This window comes from Punica granatum, chromosome 2 (genome assembly GCF_007655135.1).
Source record: "Punica granatum isolate Tunisia-2019 chromosome 2, ASM765513v2, whole genome shotgun sequence".
Classification (NCBI taxonomy): domain Eukaryota; kingdom Viridiplantae; phylum Streptophyta; class Magnoliopsida; order Myrtales; family Lythraceae; genus Punica; species Punica granatum.
Genome location: NC_045128.1, coordinates 36,725,559 through 36,741,356, shown reverse-complemented (window position 1 = coordinate 36,741,356; position 15,798 = coordinate 36,725,559). Strand labels below are relative to the sequence as shown.

The 15,798-nt window shown below is 41.4% G+C and overlaps 3 protein-coding genes across 3 annotated transcripts; 1 reads left to right on the top strand and 2 right to left on the bottom strand.

Moving 5' to 3' along the window:
• Nucleotides 1-4,132: 4,132 nt before the first annotated feature.
• LOC116194211 (nucleolar protein 58-like) lies at nt 4,133-5,433 on the bottom strand. Its single transcript, XM_031522969.1, has 2 exons — nt 5,147-5,433; nt 4,133-4,564 (listed from the first exon to the last, which is right to left on the bottom strand). Exons 1-2 carry the CDS (start codon nt 5,369-5,371, stop codon nt 4,412-4,414), a joined length of 378 nt encoding a protein of 125 aa, XP_031378829.1. The 5' UTR covers nt 5,372-5,433; the 3' UTR covers nt 4,133-4,411.
• Nucleotides 5,434-6,445: 1,012 nt separating this feature from the next.
• LOC116193943 (actin-3-like) lies at nt 6,446-10,386 on the bottom strand. The gene is made up of 4 exons (XM_031522681.1): nt 9,959-10,386; nt 7,496-7,828; nt 6,758-7,058; nt 6,446-6,664 (listed from the first exon to the last, which is right to left on the bottom strand). Exons 1-4 carry the CDS (start codon nt 10,384-10,386, stop codon nt 6,599-6,601), a joined length of 1,128 nt encoding a protein of 375 aa, XP_031378541.1. The 3' UTR covers nt 6,446-6,598.
• Nucleotides 9,939-12,853, top strand: LOC116198191 (cytochrome b-c1 complex subunit 6-like). Its single transcript, XM_031528544.1, has 5 exons — nt 9,939-10,088; nt 10,725-10,776; nt 12,085-12,169; nt 12,419-12,508; nt 12,609-12,853. Coding segments are annotated over exons 2-5 (210 nt in total). The 5' UTR covers nt 9,939-10,088; nt 10,725-10,774; the 3' UTR covers nt 12,642-12,853.
• Nucleotides 12,854-15,798: the final 2,945 nt, after the last annotated feature.

The following is a 15,798-nucleotide window of genomic DNA, read 5'->3' as shown; positions in this document are numbered from 1 at the left end:
AATTTTTCCAACTCTAACATGGCTTCCTCGATGCTATTCTTTTTCGGCTTCTCAGGGCTTGAAACGGACTTGCTTTTCTTTGACGCCGATGGGGTTCTGGATGACTTCTTGTTGAAGCTCTCCCTGAACAATTCCATGCACTCTTGCATCATGGACCTTTCCGATGAAGCTCTTTTAGGCACTCAACGTCGGGACTCTGATATAATTGGCTCTTGAACATTGACGAGGTCGTCATTCTCATCGGAGCCCTCTTCGATGTTGACATACTATATCTGCTTTCCCTTCGATGCTGATATGAATGCCGCATGCGGCCGTCGTTCCTCAAATGAAGTCGTCGGTGGATTGGTCGAGGAGATGCGAAGAGCACCGGTAGCAATTAAAGAATTGAAAAGCTCATTCAGTAGGGTGTCGTGCTTCCAGCCTTTGATCCGAAATGTCTTGAATGCCCTGTTCTTCTACACGTTGAGATAAGGATCATTTACGAGAACAGTTTAATAGATAAGAAGGAATAATAGAAAGCAAACGTACGAACAAATGACATGCAAATATCTAGTAAATTGAAGTTATAGACAGCATTTTGCCTAGAAGGAATTGTTAGTACTTCATAACTCATATTATTAGGAAATCAACTCCACACGCAGAAGACAATAACTTTTATAATAAAGCTTGTACCTTGATAAACATATCCTAGACATTGGGGCTGGTCTTGATAGTGTTCGTGTCTGCATCCCATCCCACTCCAGTGTGGTTCCTTAGCTCAGTGAATAGCTTGTACGTCCCTTTCAACCTAGTACACTTATCCTTTACCTTCGTCCAGTAAAGTTGCGCATTGAGAAATTGCTTTTCCATTTCCTTTGTCATCTCTTCCCAATGAGGTCTCTTCCAGGAAGTCGTCTGGGTCACTTTGAATTTCTCAAGCATGGTATGAATGAAGGCCAACTCCATCTCATCACTCCATTCGAGTACATGCTCACCCTTTGGAGCCATGATCGATGCAGTTTTTGGACCACAACTTCCACACATAATAGGCAAACAATACGATTAACACAACAGAAACAACTTGCAGCAGATCTTAATTCAATTACTCATAAAACAGGTTAATTTGTACTCAGATAAACCCTTGGCTGCTTAGATTAACCCAAACAATGCAACAAACCGCAGATTGAGAGAATAACAACATGGAAAAAGCTACCACATAACAAGGGATAACATTCCAACATGTGAGAAATATCAAGCACATGATGTATCGACTACATAGCTGCACACTAACAGTAATCGACACAAGAAGAGAGGCATATCACTCAACCAAACTGAAAGAAGAACAGAAGCTTAAATCGCAGACATATTGAAAAAACAACACAACAGCTTCAAATTCCCATTACACAGAACAATAAAAGAAGCTTCACACTGACATTCAGCGAAACAAGAACAGAAGATTGCCGCTCAGTGACCAGAGAGGCAAGACAAGCCATAAAATTATGCAACAGACATGGAGTGATGGCGAGAGGAAAGTAGAAATTACCTCAAATGCAGATGGCGTTCCCAAGCAGAGGAGAGGCGGCTCTTAAAACCTCACGTGCAGGTGAACAGAGAAGTGGAAGGACCCTCGAAAAAGCCTAAAGGAGCGAATCTCTATCCTTCTGTTGTAGACGTCGCAAATTCGGGGAATCTCTCCTGACAAAGGGGGGTCTTTGCCCTGTTCTTGCAGGTCCTCTCTCCCGCTTCTTATGACTAATCAAGCAAGGGCAAATTTCAAGCTGGGAGGTTAGTTATCCTTGAAATTGAGTATTGCTTCTTAGTAGTTGCGAAATTCTGACATCGATTACCTTCTTCGTGCGGCCGATTTCGATCAAATGTGGACTGATTACATGGAACCCCAAACCACTATCGCCAGTTTAAAGAAGAACAGAAGCTTAAATCGCAGACATATTGAAAAAACAACACAACAGCTTCAAATTCCCATTACACGGAACAATAAAAGAAGCTTCACACTAACATTTAGCGAAACAAGAACAAAATATTGCCGCTCAGTGACTAGAGAGGCAAGACAAACCATAAAATTATGCAACAACATGGAGTGATGGCGAGAGGAAAGCAGAAATTACCTCAAATGCAAATGGCGTTCCCAAGCAGAGGAGAGGCGGCTCTTAAAACTTCACGTGCAGGTGAACAGAGAAGTGGAAGGACCCTCGAAAAAGCCTAAAGGAGCGAATCTCTATCCTTCTGTTGTAAACGTCGCAAATTCGGGGAATCTCTCCTGACAAAGGGGGGTCTTTGCCCTGTTCTGGCAGGTCCTCTCTCCCGCTTCTTATGCCCAATCAAGCAAGGGCAAATTTCAAGTTGGGAGGTTAGTTATCCTTGAAATTGAGTATTGCTTCTTAGTAGTTGTGAAATTCTGACATCGATTACCTTCTTCGTGCGGCTGATTTCGATCAAATGTGAACTGATTACATGGAACCCCAAACCACTGTCGCCAGCTTGAAGAATGGAGATTTCATGGAATTGCGACTTTTCGACGTCGATTAGGAGGTTAAAGTTGCCGATGTCGATATCTTCTAGGATGCGGCGAAGGAAAATGGGATCGAAATCGGGGTAGATGCTGGAGCTTCAACATTGTCGAAGGCTACTCTTCTCTCGGTTAGCAACAATGAGGACCCCCTACCCAACATTCAGTAGAAAGCCACTGACAGTTTTTTTTTTTTAAAAGGGCAAGACAAGTCATTCGTCTTCAGTCTTTGGTGGGTCCCTCAATTTTACCGTTCCACCCCCCTTTTTGTCTGTTTATGAGTTAAATTAAAACAATTTATGTTGCCAAACAAAGCCATATATTTCTCATTTTTCAAATTTAGCCCCATATTTGTGAGATCCGACTTTTTTTTTTCAAACATGCATACATACACATATACTTACATATACTTATATATATATATTATACTTTTATGTGCTGGAGCATAGCATGGGTTCCACATATTATTTCCTTCTTTTCTTTCTTTGCTCTATTTTGACTAGGGAAGGACGAAGAAACATAGCACTAGAGAGGGAGAGAGGAAACAAAGTAGAAGGGAAGAGGTGAGAGCTCGATCGAGAGTCTGGGCAGGATCAAGGTAGAGGAGGAAGGACCGAAATCAAGAGGACGATAGGGGAGCGAGAGTTTCGGGATGACTGCAACGAAGAACCGATGAGATGACGGGCTATGCCGAGAGTATAGTGGCTAGGAAATTTGAAGTCATTCGTAAGGTAGAGTTTATATTGCAATTGGTTAATTAATGGGCGTGTTAGGTATGTATTGTTGAGGAGGAGGAGGTAAAGAGACAGAGCAAGAACAGAAGGGGTGGTGGTCGAAGATGAAAGCTTGAAGGTGGTTGGGGTTTACTATGGGTTATAGCTCATGCCTGTTTTTCGAATAGAAAATAGGGGGAGAGTGAGGGAGCCCCCAGCCTATTGAAAAACAGGAGGAGAGGGGAGGGGGCTGACCCGGCTGTAGGTTCCCCCTGCCCTTCGACTCCGTCGCTAACGTTATTTCCTTCTCCTTCCTCCTTCCACGACTCGACTCCTCGACTCGGCCGCAAGTCTACCGGCAGTGTGCTAAGTGAGAAAAGAGATGAGAATATGGGGCCAAATTTGAAAAATGAGAAATATTAGAGTCTTCTTAATAAAAACAAGTGGGATCACAAGTCCACATGTCATTTTATTGGAGCCTAAAAATTGTTAAGCCAAGTTAGCAGGAGTTACTTGCCACGCCAGAAAAATTGACGGAATTGGGGATGGACGATAGATATGGACTAACGCCGGCAAGTTGCTACTAGATTTGGAAAAATTGAGAGTTGATGCTAGATTTGGAAAAATTGAGAATTGATGCTAGATTTAGGAGGATAGTGTAAATTTATGATTTTTGGTGTGATTAACCCTATTTTTTTTCCCCATGTAATTCTGTTAGTTATTTTTGGCTGTTCATTCTTCTTGCCCTCCTTTTTCTTTCGGCGTGCATATACTTTGAGCTACTACTAGACCGCATATGCTTCGGCCCCGCCGATCAGCTAACAATGGATCTGATTTCTCTTCGATATATACGTTGATTTGGATATAGAACAAAAGATAAAATGTAACAAGAAGCAATGAAATTGAAAAAAAAAACAGAAGTGTTGTAATCCAGAGTTAAAAAGAAAAAACAAGACACGATGGTACAATTAAATAATTGGGCTAGCTGTCCAAATACTCAACAAAGTAAAATTCTCCTCGAGACTAAGAAAAAAGACATCAAATCATCCGCACAAGTATTAAACCAGTTAATCCAGCTTGTTCTTTTTTAATCCCAGGACCAATCCATGAGATTCAACTTTCTCTTGTTCAGTGGTCAGAACTCAAGATAATGATTAATTTAGAGAGAGAGATTTCACGTCAAATTTGTGTTTCATTTGGTCTCTTCTTCCTTCTTCTCCTCTGCTGCTGCTGCTACTTCTGCCTTTTTCTCCTCGGCTTTCTCCTCCTCCTTCTCCGCCTCTACGGCCTTTGTCTCGGCTGCTGCTTCTTCCTTCTTTCGCTCGCTTTCGTTCTTCTTCTCATCCTTTTCCATGAAGGAAAGAAAGGGAACAATGTTAACCATGCATGGTGATATTAAGATGAATGAGTTCTTACATATAGGAATAGATAATGTAATGCCATACGTGTTTAATATGAACACGAATGGACTAGTCAGGTTTATATAAGATTGTCGGGTTTCACATATATAGTATTTCCTTTCCATCTGGTTTCTTTGCGCCTTTACAAATGTAATAGTCTGGAACAAACGTTATTGTGATCGCGTCTAGGATGAGCATCACTAGCAGCAAAATAGAATATGTACATCCCAAGTAGCGTTGTTCCGACAAATTGGGAATGTACAGCTCTCTTATCCAGACATGAGAAAATGGGATTTCAAAGTTCTTAATCATCTGTAAAGTCTGCATATGACTAGCTAGCGAGCCAATTCGATGCATGTATACATAAAAGGCACAGAACGTAACTAACTGCTATAGATCCATGCGAGGGCCCCAGAGGGACACGGCAGGAAAGTGTTCATGGAAAAGTCAAGGAAGTTCTACCCGAACGATGCGTGTGTTAGAAAGCGTATATATGATACATGATTTAGATCGATTTGTGAATTCACCTGGTCAAGCAAGTTTTTGAGGGAAGCACCCTTGCCCTCCTCTACGACTTCCTTCTTGTCGCCCTCTTCCTCGACTTCCTTCTTCTCATCCCCTCCTTCGACCTTCTTCTCCGGCTGCTCGGCCTTCACCTCCTTGGCAGCAGGGACAGCCTCCTCCTTGGCGGGTTCTGGCGGCAAGCTCTCGCCCTTCTTGAACTTGAGTGGCATACTAGCACAACCCCCCATTCTCTTAAACCTTTCAGAAAAGATTAGTCTCTCCCCCTGTTGAAAAGAATTATTAAAGATTGATGAAGATGGGAGAGGACAATTGAGAGGCAATGCTTCTAATGAACTGATTTAAATAGGGATGAACATAATTTAATTCAATATTTTTTCTTTTGGGACAAAAAAAAAAGCCAATGGACAGAGGGGATTTCTCATGTATTTTTTATTTTAGGAAACAGTTGGAATTATCAAATTTGGGACCTTGAAACAGCTGGATCGTTCCCAGTCGAAGGTTGTAAATTTCGTCAATCTAACAGACCAGACCTATTTGGCATCATTCTGTTCATATACCATCTCTCTCTCATTGCTTTCCACTAATAGAGCAATGTGCCATTTATAATTCTTAGGATATTGTCAATATCCATGTCCATTCGGCAATTCCATGGTTGAAAAGGTACCAATACTATAGCTTTCCAGCTCCTTAGGACGATCACGGTCGTGCCATCGGAGCTTGTGGGCGTCCCTTGGGCACTCATAAAATGTGTGGATGGCATCTAACGTATTTAAGATGCTAGAGATTAAACTAAATCTCTATTTTTGAATGCGCTTCTCAAAATTATAGGAGCGGTTCCTGTCCTTCCGACCAACATTATACGTCATAGGTGGATTGCAGGGTTGTCGACTTGGTTAGAGTGCATCATTGTTGTAGCTTTTTATGGGCATCGATTAATCGGGAAATTCAATAGTCATCCTGATCTCCACATAGACCTGAGAGTTTCTTGAACTTGAATCGGCCAACTACCGTACATGTTGCTCCCAAATGGAAAACCGCAGCCATACTTTTATGATCGATCAGGAGAAAGCGTTTGAGGTTTGGGAGACATGATTCTCTGTGAAACAACCTTTTCAATCACCAAAAGGGATGAACCATTTGAATTATTTTGAATTATTTTTTTGTTTAATTTTTGAAATTTTTCATGGCCCATTACAACAAAGCACCTGACTTGCCTGCACATTCCTGACTATGTAGGAAATGAAAAGAATGGAAAGAAGAATCCTTCTGGAAGTATTCGAATCAATTCACCATCTAACAAGTTCGATAACACGATTGATATACACTCCTTAAGCTCACTAAACTCAAACAATACATATAGCTGCATGCCCCTTCCCAATCGAGGAAAAGAAGAAAATCGGAATTACACAGTACTGAACCATTGCAATGGGATATTTGTATTCGTCCAAACTCACTCAGAAGCACTTCCGGTGAACAATCGCTGGACTGGACTCGTCGTACTCACCTTTGCTTATCCACATCTGCAACAAGAATCTAGAAGATGAACCATTTGCTCATGGCGGAAAGCAATCCTAATAACGGAACCAACATAGAGTAGAAGTCATGTTATATACCTGCTGGAAGGTGCTGAGGGAGGCTAAGATGGACCCACCAATCCACACGCTATACTTCCTCTCGGGAGGAGCCACCACCTTCACCTTCATGCTGCACGGGGCAAGCACGGCAATCTCCTTGCTCATCTGATCGGCGATCCCTGGGAACATAGTCAACCCTCCACTGAGGACGATGTTACCATACAGGTCGTTTCTGGTATCCACATCGTACTTCATGATCGAGTTATAAGTCGTCTCGTGGATCCCAGGTGCCTCCATTCCCATCAGAGAGGGCTGGAAGAGGACTTCAGGGCATCGGAACCTCTTTATTACAGGATAGCCCTCGACCAGGTGAGATAATTCGACCCATTCAGCTTGTAATTGATCAAACTCGCACCTGTGTAGTCTGATGTGTTGACAGTATAAACCGAAAAAGAATCATGTTCGACACCCTTTCCTGACGTCTCTACACCCTTCCCATTCTTGCTGTCTCTCACGAGCAACCCTAGAGCAAATTAGGTTTCACGGTCCCAGTTTGCTTGGATACTATATTATGAAAAACCAATGAATGAGAAGCTCAAAAGCTTGGTTTGATTATACTCTGGTAATGTACATATAGCTGAGTACAAGAGGGAAAAACATGAAAGATTTCTACGATATCTTAATTGCCTAATATACATGAAACTAATTAGGCTAACTAAGATTATATGATGCAAAATAATTCCGCTAATCTCGGCAACGTAATATATCCTGTAATACCTCTCTGCCCCGACTGTGATCACTTGCCCATCGGGCAGCTCATAGCTTTTCTCTACTGTGGAGCTGGTATTTGACGTCTCTAGCTCCTGCTCAAAGTCGAGGGCAACGTAGGCGAGCTTCTCCTTCATGTCATGGACAATTTCCTGCTCAGCACTCGTGGTGAAAGTGTAGCCTCTCTCAGTGAGGATCTTCATCAGGGCATCAGTCAGGTCCCGACCCACAAGATCTAATGTAAGGATCGCGTGTGGGAGGGCGTATCCTTCGTAGATTGGGACCGCGTGGGTGACACGCGTAAATCCAATGTTTTCTATGAAGAAGAAGAAGAAGACCAACCTTCACCATGCCAGTCCCGTTGTCACAAACAAGGGCTGTATATCCTCCAGGTCGGCCATCTTGTTATGATGATAAAAGTGAAATCAGAACCTGCAGTTTTACAGATCCAAGAGCTATTTAATCAAAAGGAAGCAATTCAAGTGACAGGATATACACCACAATGTCCAATTTACCAGCACTTCATGACGAAATCTCATATAGACCAATAACAGAGGAGCTTCGTTGAATAGACCATCAACAACATGAGATCATCTAGCCGAAGATATGAATCAAGGACCATTTCCTAAAAGGAGGACATAATTTGTGTTCGATTTACTGATTGGGAACAAGGAAAACAAAGTGCTTTCTGAAAAGATGCACTCGAACATCGGATCGATCCAGACCGGGAACAAGTACTCCAGCCTAGGAATGAGAATGATATTCTGCTGTGGTTCTTTCTACAGAGACGCACTTCATTCCTGTAGAATCTAACACAAGCTCTGATTGTGTGCGTGGAAGATGCAGCCCAGTCCAGTTGAGCAACTAATCAATCTTAATTGTTGATTTAAGTATCAGACAGCATAATTTAACCCGATCAACATAAGTCATGTGCTAGCAGCATCTATCATCGTATTTCGCAGAAGCTTCTAACTTACACACAACAACAAAGTGCTCAATCCACGGACATGATTTTACGAGCAAAAAAACTCACTCACTCTACCAAAATCATTCCAGTGAGACTGGTCTATTGTACCCTAGACGAAATAACATAGCAGCTACTTTCCTCGCCAAGCTTAGCATGCTAGAAAAAGATACATGCATAGAAAGCAGTGGAGTTAGATCGCGAGTTACTTTACAGAATCCGGTCTCTGCAGTTCGAGAGATTGCTGTGTGTGGGAGCTGAGGAAGAACACGCGACTTTAGGAATCAATGGAATGGAATTGGGCGAAATGGGGCGTTTTATATATGCAGGCAGCACCATGAACAGTTCTGTGGAGCTCACCGACCAACCAACCAACCGAGCCGATGAGAAACAAAAATATAGAAGTTTAGGGAATTGTCAGAATCAGGCGCCGTCCATGTCAATTTTCCCAATTATGGTGTGGTTTGATGATGTTGATGTGTGAGACTTTTCTTGACTGTACGTACGTGCATTTCCACGCCAGCAAAGGCATAAGGGTCGGCTACCATGGTGGGCTTGGGCGGTGGAATCACACTCGATGCTGACTTGGAAAGTCTGCCCCGTCATGCATTTTGCTTGTCGAACAAGCTGGCACCGCTCGGGATCGTGAGCATATGTGTACACAAAGAACCGATACATATGTTTGATCGATTCTCTCGATATGGTATTCATAAATGGAATTATGAATAAATAAGATAATTTAGTAAGAGAGGTGAGTAGCCGGCAATCTAAACTAGGATAGGTTTTGCACGCGATCCACCGTTCCATGCAATCACTGCATCTGATGATTTCTATATGAGACAATAATCCTCGATCGAGTACGAATTGGGGAAGTACATGTTTCGTAAGTCCTCGTGTTGTCAACATTATATTGGCCTATTTCAAAGGGAATTGAATCACACGTGACACACCTAAACCTTATATATGACAGATAATAGACATTAATTAGAAAATCTTGAAACAAATTGAACGTGGTATGTTATCGGCTAAGAAGAATAGGGGAGGCCACAACGCCCGGGACAATAGAGATACTGAGATCATTGGAGCAAACAAGAAGTCTCAAACGAAAGCGCGTCTTGAGCGATGTCATGTCCCGTAACAAACACACGACAATGTTGAATCCCCTCGTAGTGACAGTTCCGTAACTAATAAAAGAAAATTACCATTTATATATCGTGAGCGGGTTGAGGATGTCGGAGGTAACATCATTTTCCAGCACGTAATTTGCTGCGCTCCGTCATCGTGCCGAAGGATCATGTTTCATTCACCTATGCCCGTAGGACTGTCGACCCTCGACGCCCGTAGAGTTATCGACCCAGTGGGAGGTGGGCTTGCCTATCGTCTTTAGCCCATGAATGATCCAGTTAATTCGGGCTGATAGTGGGCCGACAAGCCCATTTTCCTCTTCCAGTGCATTCCTCTGCGCACGTTAGCCCGGTCTTGGGGTTGGACCAAGCAGCAGGCAAAACCTAAGCAAAACCGTTAGTTTATTATTCTGACTCATCTTCGGTCTCTGCACAATATCGATTGATTGATTGTTTGTTCTACCCATCTGCTGCTGCGACTGCGAGTCCTTCGCCGGAGCTTCGAAGTCCTTAGGTAAATCCCTCCCTTGCTCATCTCTCCAGCTCTCGTTGTACTCCGAGGAATCAGATCTAGCTGCGAAGCTTCCTATTATTGTCTTCTTGCCGATCTGAGGTGTTCTTTCGAGTGATTGCGATGGGGCGTTGAAGTGCTCCGATGGGCATCTTTGTGATTTCCAATCTAATTTTGAGCTTGGGTATGGCATGAAAATGTCAGAGTTGATTTGCTTGTTGCGAATCCTCTGTTCGTGTGACTTGCTGCTTGTTAATACTTGGGCATTGAAACTGTAATTCTGATCCCATATGTCGTTCATGGTGATGGTGGTTGATGTGCATTTGAATGCTTAGAGCTGATGTCAGTGCTTCTTTGGCATGAATTCTGGAAATGCGCTTGGTGGGATTACTCGACATGATTGAGGAAATTGAGTTTTTGAATATATTAACAAAAGATTCTCGAAGCTATCTCTGCCATATGATTTGTTTATTTCAGCCTTTACTCTGTGTGATCCTCAATAGCTGGCAATTGGCAGTTTATCGGTTAAATAGCTGTTGGTTGGGTGCACCTTCCAGTTGTCTTGTTCTTTCCTTGATGTAGATATGATACTAAATGTGGTACTGATGAACTTTGTACATGTACGTTTTACTTGTACAGGTATCCACAAGTGTTACACCTAGTCAGTCCTCTATCTTTGCATTATTTCTATGTAAGTATAAGTTCTCATGGATTTTGATTTATTTGGATGTTTCATGTGAGCATGGATATGCAAACTCTATTCTTTTAGTGCCTCTGCGGTTTGTTGAATTTCTATATGTTGGCAGGTGGATCATTTGTTCCACATTTCATTGAAAGGCTAAAAGACTGATGGAAGAACTAAAAATAATATTGTTTTTAGACCAAACTAATGACAATGCACGAGCCTGTTATTCCCTATAAACTACTGAAGGTGTGGTTAGTCAGTGTTACCTAATCCAGAATGTCTGTCTTATCCATCTATACTCTGAACATAGATGGGTATGGGGTAGAGGAAAAAATCTCTGGATTAACATTAGGACCGTAGATATATGTTAATGCTAGCTTTGGTGTCACACTAGTTCTCCCTCTTGTAGTTTGTGTTTACATCAATTCATTTGTGGATCAATTTTCTACTTTTTTGGTGGCAATTTCGTGGTTCTCTCTTGGGTAATTAAATTGCCAATATAGTTGTTAGGTTTTAAAAAGTAAGCTAAGGACTATTTGTCTTATCTATGGGGAGGTGTTTTTCTTATGTAGCAATCTGCACAAACTTGTAATATTTGTGGAGTGGTATCGGATAATGCGAAAGGGGTTTAGTTGATAATTTCACGAATTAATGATATGTGGTACACAGTTTGGCTTGCAGAAGGATTGTTGGGCCTCTCTGAAGAGAATTGGGGAAATTGATGGTGTAGCTTTTGTAATAGGATGACTTACATGATGATGATAATGGAACTGGAGATTGTCCAGCTTGGATGTTTCTTCCAAAAATGGTTTTTTGAAGATTTATGGGATATTTCTTTTGGGGGGGGGGGGGGGGGGGGGGGGGGGGGGGGGGGGGGGGGGGGGGGGGGGAACTGAACTTTGTTGTTTATATAGGGAAAAAGTGTATTTTCTAGTGAAGATTGTATGTTTTACTTTCTCTAATTAAAACACCAACCCTTTTAGAAGCATTAACTCATTGATGTATGTTTTGGGTTAATACTCCTTACAAAACAGCAGCAACTCATTTTATGTGTCCATATATGAGGCACTACTGCTATGACTGCCCATTGCTTATGCAGATTTAATCTATGTGAAGTTTGGCTACTTGGTATAAGAACATTTGGAATAGGCAAGTTATTTGTATAAATGATGCTATTAATGTTGTCCTAAACGTAGGATTGCCTAATGAAAGATCTGAAAATGGCTGGAACTACCCCCTAACAGTTTCCTCATTGTAGCATTTTTAGCATGTTGCATCAGTAGAAATATGTGTAATATGTCTGACTCGATATAGGGCGGACGAGGAGCCTGTCGACCAGAAGAAATATCTTGAAGAGTCCTGCAAGCCAAAGTGCGTGAAGCCTTTGCTAGAATATCAGGTATCGTATGTAATCCTTGAAGCTGCAGTTATGACTGAAGTTGTAAATACGGGATGGCTACTGAGTTTTATGTTTCTCTGCCTGATACCTTTTAGACTAAAAGTAAAGGAAGAAAAAGGGATGTCTAGGTGATGCTAGGCTCGTTTTTAGTGATCCTAGAGTTTTGCTAGGTTACACGATTAGTTCCCGTTGCGCCTATCTTCTCCTTAATTTATATACTTTCTAAGATTGGCTTCTCTGTGTCTGCAGGCATGTGTGAAGAGAATCCAGGGTGACGAGAGTGGCCACAAGCACTGCACGGGGCAGTACTTTGATTACTGGTCCTGCGTTGACAAATGCGTGAGTATTGTTCTTCTATTGTAGTCAAAATGGTTCGTCAGGATAGTGCCTTCCTTCAATTCCAAATTTTGATGCAGGATTTCCTTGTTAAATTTTGCAGGTTGCCCCAAAATTATTTGTGAAACTGAAGTGATATTGGGACAATTCTCTGGCAGTAGAACATTTCCCCTTGCTCGTCCAACATGTGATATGGAATAGGATGATCCTGAACCATCGGTTTTGTATCCGAAACTGGAAATGTTTGTGCTTAGCGGTTTATTGAGTTGTTGAGACCTTGAATTGAAACATCCTGGCAATAAGGGAGTACCTGATTTCTTATCAAGAACCCTTCTCTACTTTCCATCATCTGACGACCCTCCGTAACTGAGATGTTTGCATTCATTCAAAACCATTAAAGAACATAAGGGTTCGACTGACAAATTATTTTCCAAGTTCTATGACCTTGCTATCCTCTCGAGAAGGATGGGGTATGTTGTTTGAAATAATTTATCTTTTTATCGGTCGGTCGACAGTGAACTGAGAAGTGAAAGCTTATATGCTAATAGGAGTCCGACTTTGAATAACTTAGCAAACTGTACTTGGGGCCTCTATATGGCACAGGGTTGGCCAGTAACAGTTACCTTTTAAGGCGGAGAGGCTTCATTTGGCCAGTCCCCAGGGCCTGGTAAAAGTGCAGTACTCCCTATGTCCGCAGCTCGATCGAGCAGGACTGATATGGATGGAACCACAGATATGATAGTGAATTGAGGATGAGATTATGGGAGTGGTGAAGTGAGGAAGGGTATGTGAGCTTTGTACATATGATCATCTACCATTTCATCTTCTTCATAATTAAAACATGATCTGCAATTCCGTTGTATTGACCCTGTTGGTTTGGCCACATCCGGGTCCTGTGCTGCCATATCGTGACACTATGTTGAAGCAATATGTTTCTCCATTCCATGCTGTGGATGGCATCAGGTGGCCGGTTCCTAGCCTCTACTGGAGAAGTTAGGTCGTGATCTCTGGAAACTAATTCTGGCAAATGCTCTGGGAATGGTAAATCGATATGGCAAAAGCATATTTATCCTGTGCCCATAAGAGAAACAAAATGAATATATATATATTTTGGAATGGAGGATTACTTTATCTTTGGAAAAACAAAAATAGAAAAAAGAAGAAGAGAGAGAACGACAAGATCGTTTGGACAATTTACCAAACATTTTCATTCGCGCTTATAACATGCTTAGATTCCAAATAAAGGCTGAATTTGCCGTCAGGTCCCCACACAGTGGGAGATCTGATGCTATATCTATCACTGGCAATACATAGCACATGGAATATTCAGGGCAGAGGGGACTTGTTCTACTGAGTTTACATGGGCTGTCGCCGCTTTAGCAATCCATATTGTACTGCTGAAGTTGCTATGGCATACGTATTTATATTTTCTTTGGAGGGAGAGAAACGCCGTATTATATCGTCAAGAGTCTCCCTCTGTTGATAGGGTCTGGGAATTGATTGAAAATGCTGTCAGAAGCAGACTGCTGGGAGTCCCAAATATGCAGAGGAAAGTCACGCAGGGATGTTTAGCAGCTTGGGGTGTGGATGCTTGCTGAACATTAATTACTAATGTGTCGTATTGAGGTATGTGTGACTCTTTAGTCATGTATGTTTTTTCTTTGGATCAAATGTTTCCTGATGTACTGAGGCTTTTTGAAGCTTATATTGAGCATCAATAAGAGTATCGCTGGATTTGATCAAAAGAAAAGAAAAAGAAAGATGTTCCTCGACAATTCAAACATGATTAGTAGTGATTCCAATATTATATCGAACCTGTGGGTTGCAGTCGTGTGCAACCGAACAGTTCATTCGCACATTACTATTAGATGCTTAGATTCCAGGTAAAGGCTGAATTCGCTTTGAGGTCCCCACACAGTGGGAGATCTGATGCTACATCAGTACCGCATGGAACAGGAAATCCGACAGAAGCTCCTCTCCTCCTGACGGGTTGGATGATCGATTCTGTATCTGAAACCATCTCATAACTCGTACTTTCACGTCGAAAGTGCATTTCACACGAGATCTGGGGACACTAATGCGGATTAAATGACTCGAGCCATAACCGGCTCGAACGACTTAACAGAGCGCTCTCAACTAAAGAATGTCATGTTGCTTCCCCTTGACTGATCTCCAAATAAAGTTTATCATGTTATAAAGAAAAATAATCAGTGCATGGGAGGGACTTACTGAAAACCAGCCCCCAGTATCTGCTTCTTTTCAATATTCTCATTTCGATTTCATCTAAAATTTGATCTCGGCTTAACCGTCTCCACTTCATAACCTTTCAAGACTCATCGTACCTTAACCAAGTTACACGCGCATCTCATACGTCTTTCCTTGTCGCTCTGTCACACTTATCACGCGTCATATTCTCGGCAATATAAGTGTGAAAAATATTATTTAGACATTTTAGGAATTAGAATATTTGAATTAAATCGTATCATATTTTCCAATATCTTATTGGCATCAGATCATCTTAATATTTTGAGATTATGTATTTCTTAGTTCGTTGCTTTATTGAGCCTATAAATAGGTGGATTATTGTACGTATTCTCTCGATTAAGATCGTATTAGATCAATTCAGATTGTTTATATCTTTCGATTAGAAGCCTAAAACTAACATGACAACATTTTTTTTTTGTTGGTAAACTAGCTTGACGACATCGATCGTATTTAATGACATCACACCTAGTTCAGAAAACACACGCAAACTAGTTTCTGCCGGAGAATAAGAATTGGGTGCCAATGGTTGTTTCTATGGCAATCTCTTGTGTTATCATATCTAATCATAAACAAACTATTCATAGAATTTACTTGTTTATATGATTAGTTTTTCACAAGTGCGTGGGAATTGTTTTTGTCACCTGTTGATGGAGGATTCCTCAATATCTCGCTGTTAAAAGAAGATGACGATAAAAAAGAAAAAGGAAATACCGAAATAATTAAAAAGTCAATGGACGTGGGAAAACGTGGAAGGCAAATGCACGTCTGTCCCATTTATTTATTCACACATATTTCTTGGCATATGCCCTCTTCGTAATCTCTCAAGGAGGAATTGAAAGACGTTTGTCAATCACACACCAAAAAAAAAAAAAGAAAAAAAAAGTGATGTCATTTGATTAATTGCGGATTCGATAAGATAAAATTAAAAGATATATTCGATAAAAGAAAGAAAAAAGAAAGTGAAATCTCATCACTTATGATGCCAAAACAAATTGTAACATTACCATAAAAACGATAAATTATAAGGC

Bases quoted from the DNA above. Each gene is read 5' to 3' on its own strand.
- LOC116193943 (XM_031522681.1), bottom strand. From the start codon at position 10,386: ATGAACGACATATGGGATCAGAATTACAGTTTCAATGCCCAAGTATTA. The intron at 7,059-7,495 runs GTATTACAGGAT...TGTAATAAAGAG, and splicing joins ATCACAGTCGGGGCAGAGAG to GTTCCGATGCCCTGAAGTCC. The intron at 6,665-6,757 runs GTATATAACATG...TTCTTGTTGCAG, and splicing joins CCCTCAGCACCTTCCAGCAG to ATGTGGATAAGCAAAGGTGA.
- LOC116198191 (XM_031528544.1), top strand. The intron at 12,170-12,418 runs GTATCGTATGTA...CTGTGTCTGCAG, and splicing joins AGCCTTTGCTAGAATATCAG to GCATGTGTGAAGAGAATCCA. The intron at 12,509-12,608 runs GTGAGTATTGTT...TAAATTTTGCAG, and splicing joins GGTCCTGCGTTGACAAATGC to GTTGCCCCAAAATTATTTGT.
- LOC116194211 (XM_031522969.1), bottom strand. From the start codon at position 5,371: ATGGGGGGTTGTGCTAGTATGCCACTCAAGTTCAAGAAGGGCGAGAGC. The intron at 4,565-5,146 runs GTGAATTCACAA...TTCATGGAAAAG, and splicing joins TCAAAAACTTGCTTGACCAG to GATGAGAAGAAGAACGAAAG.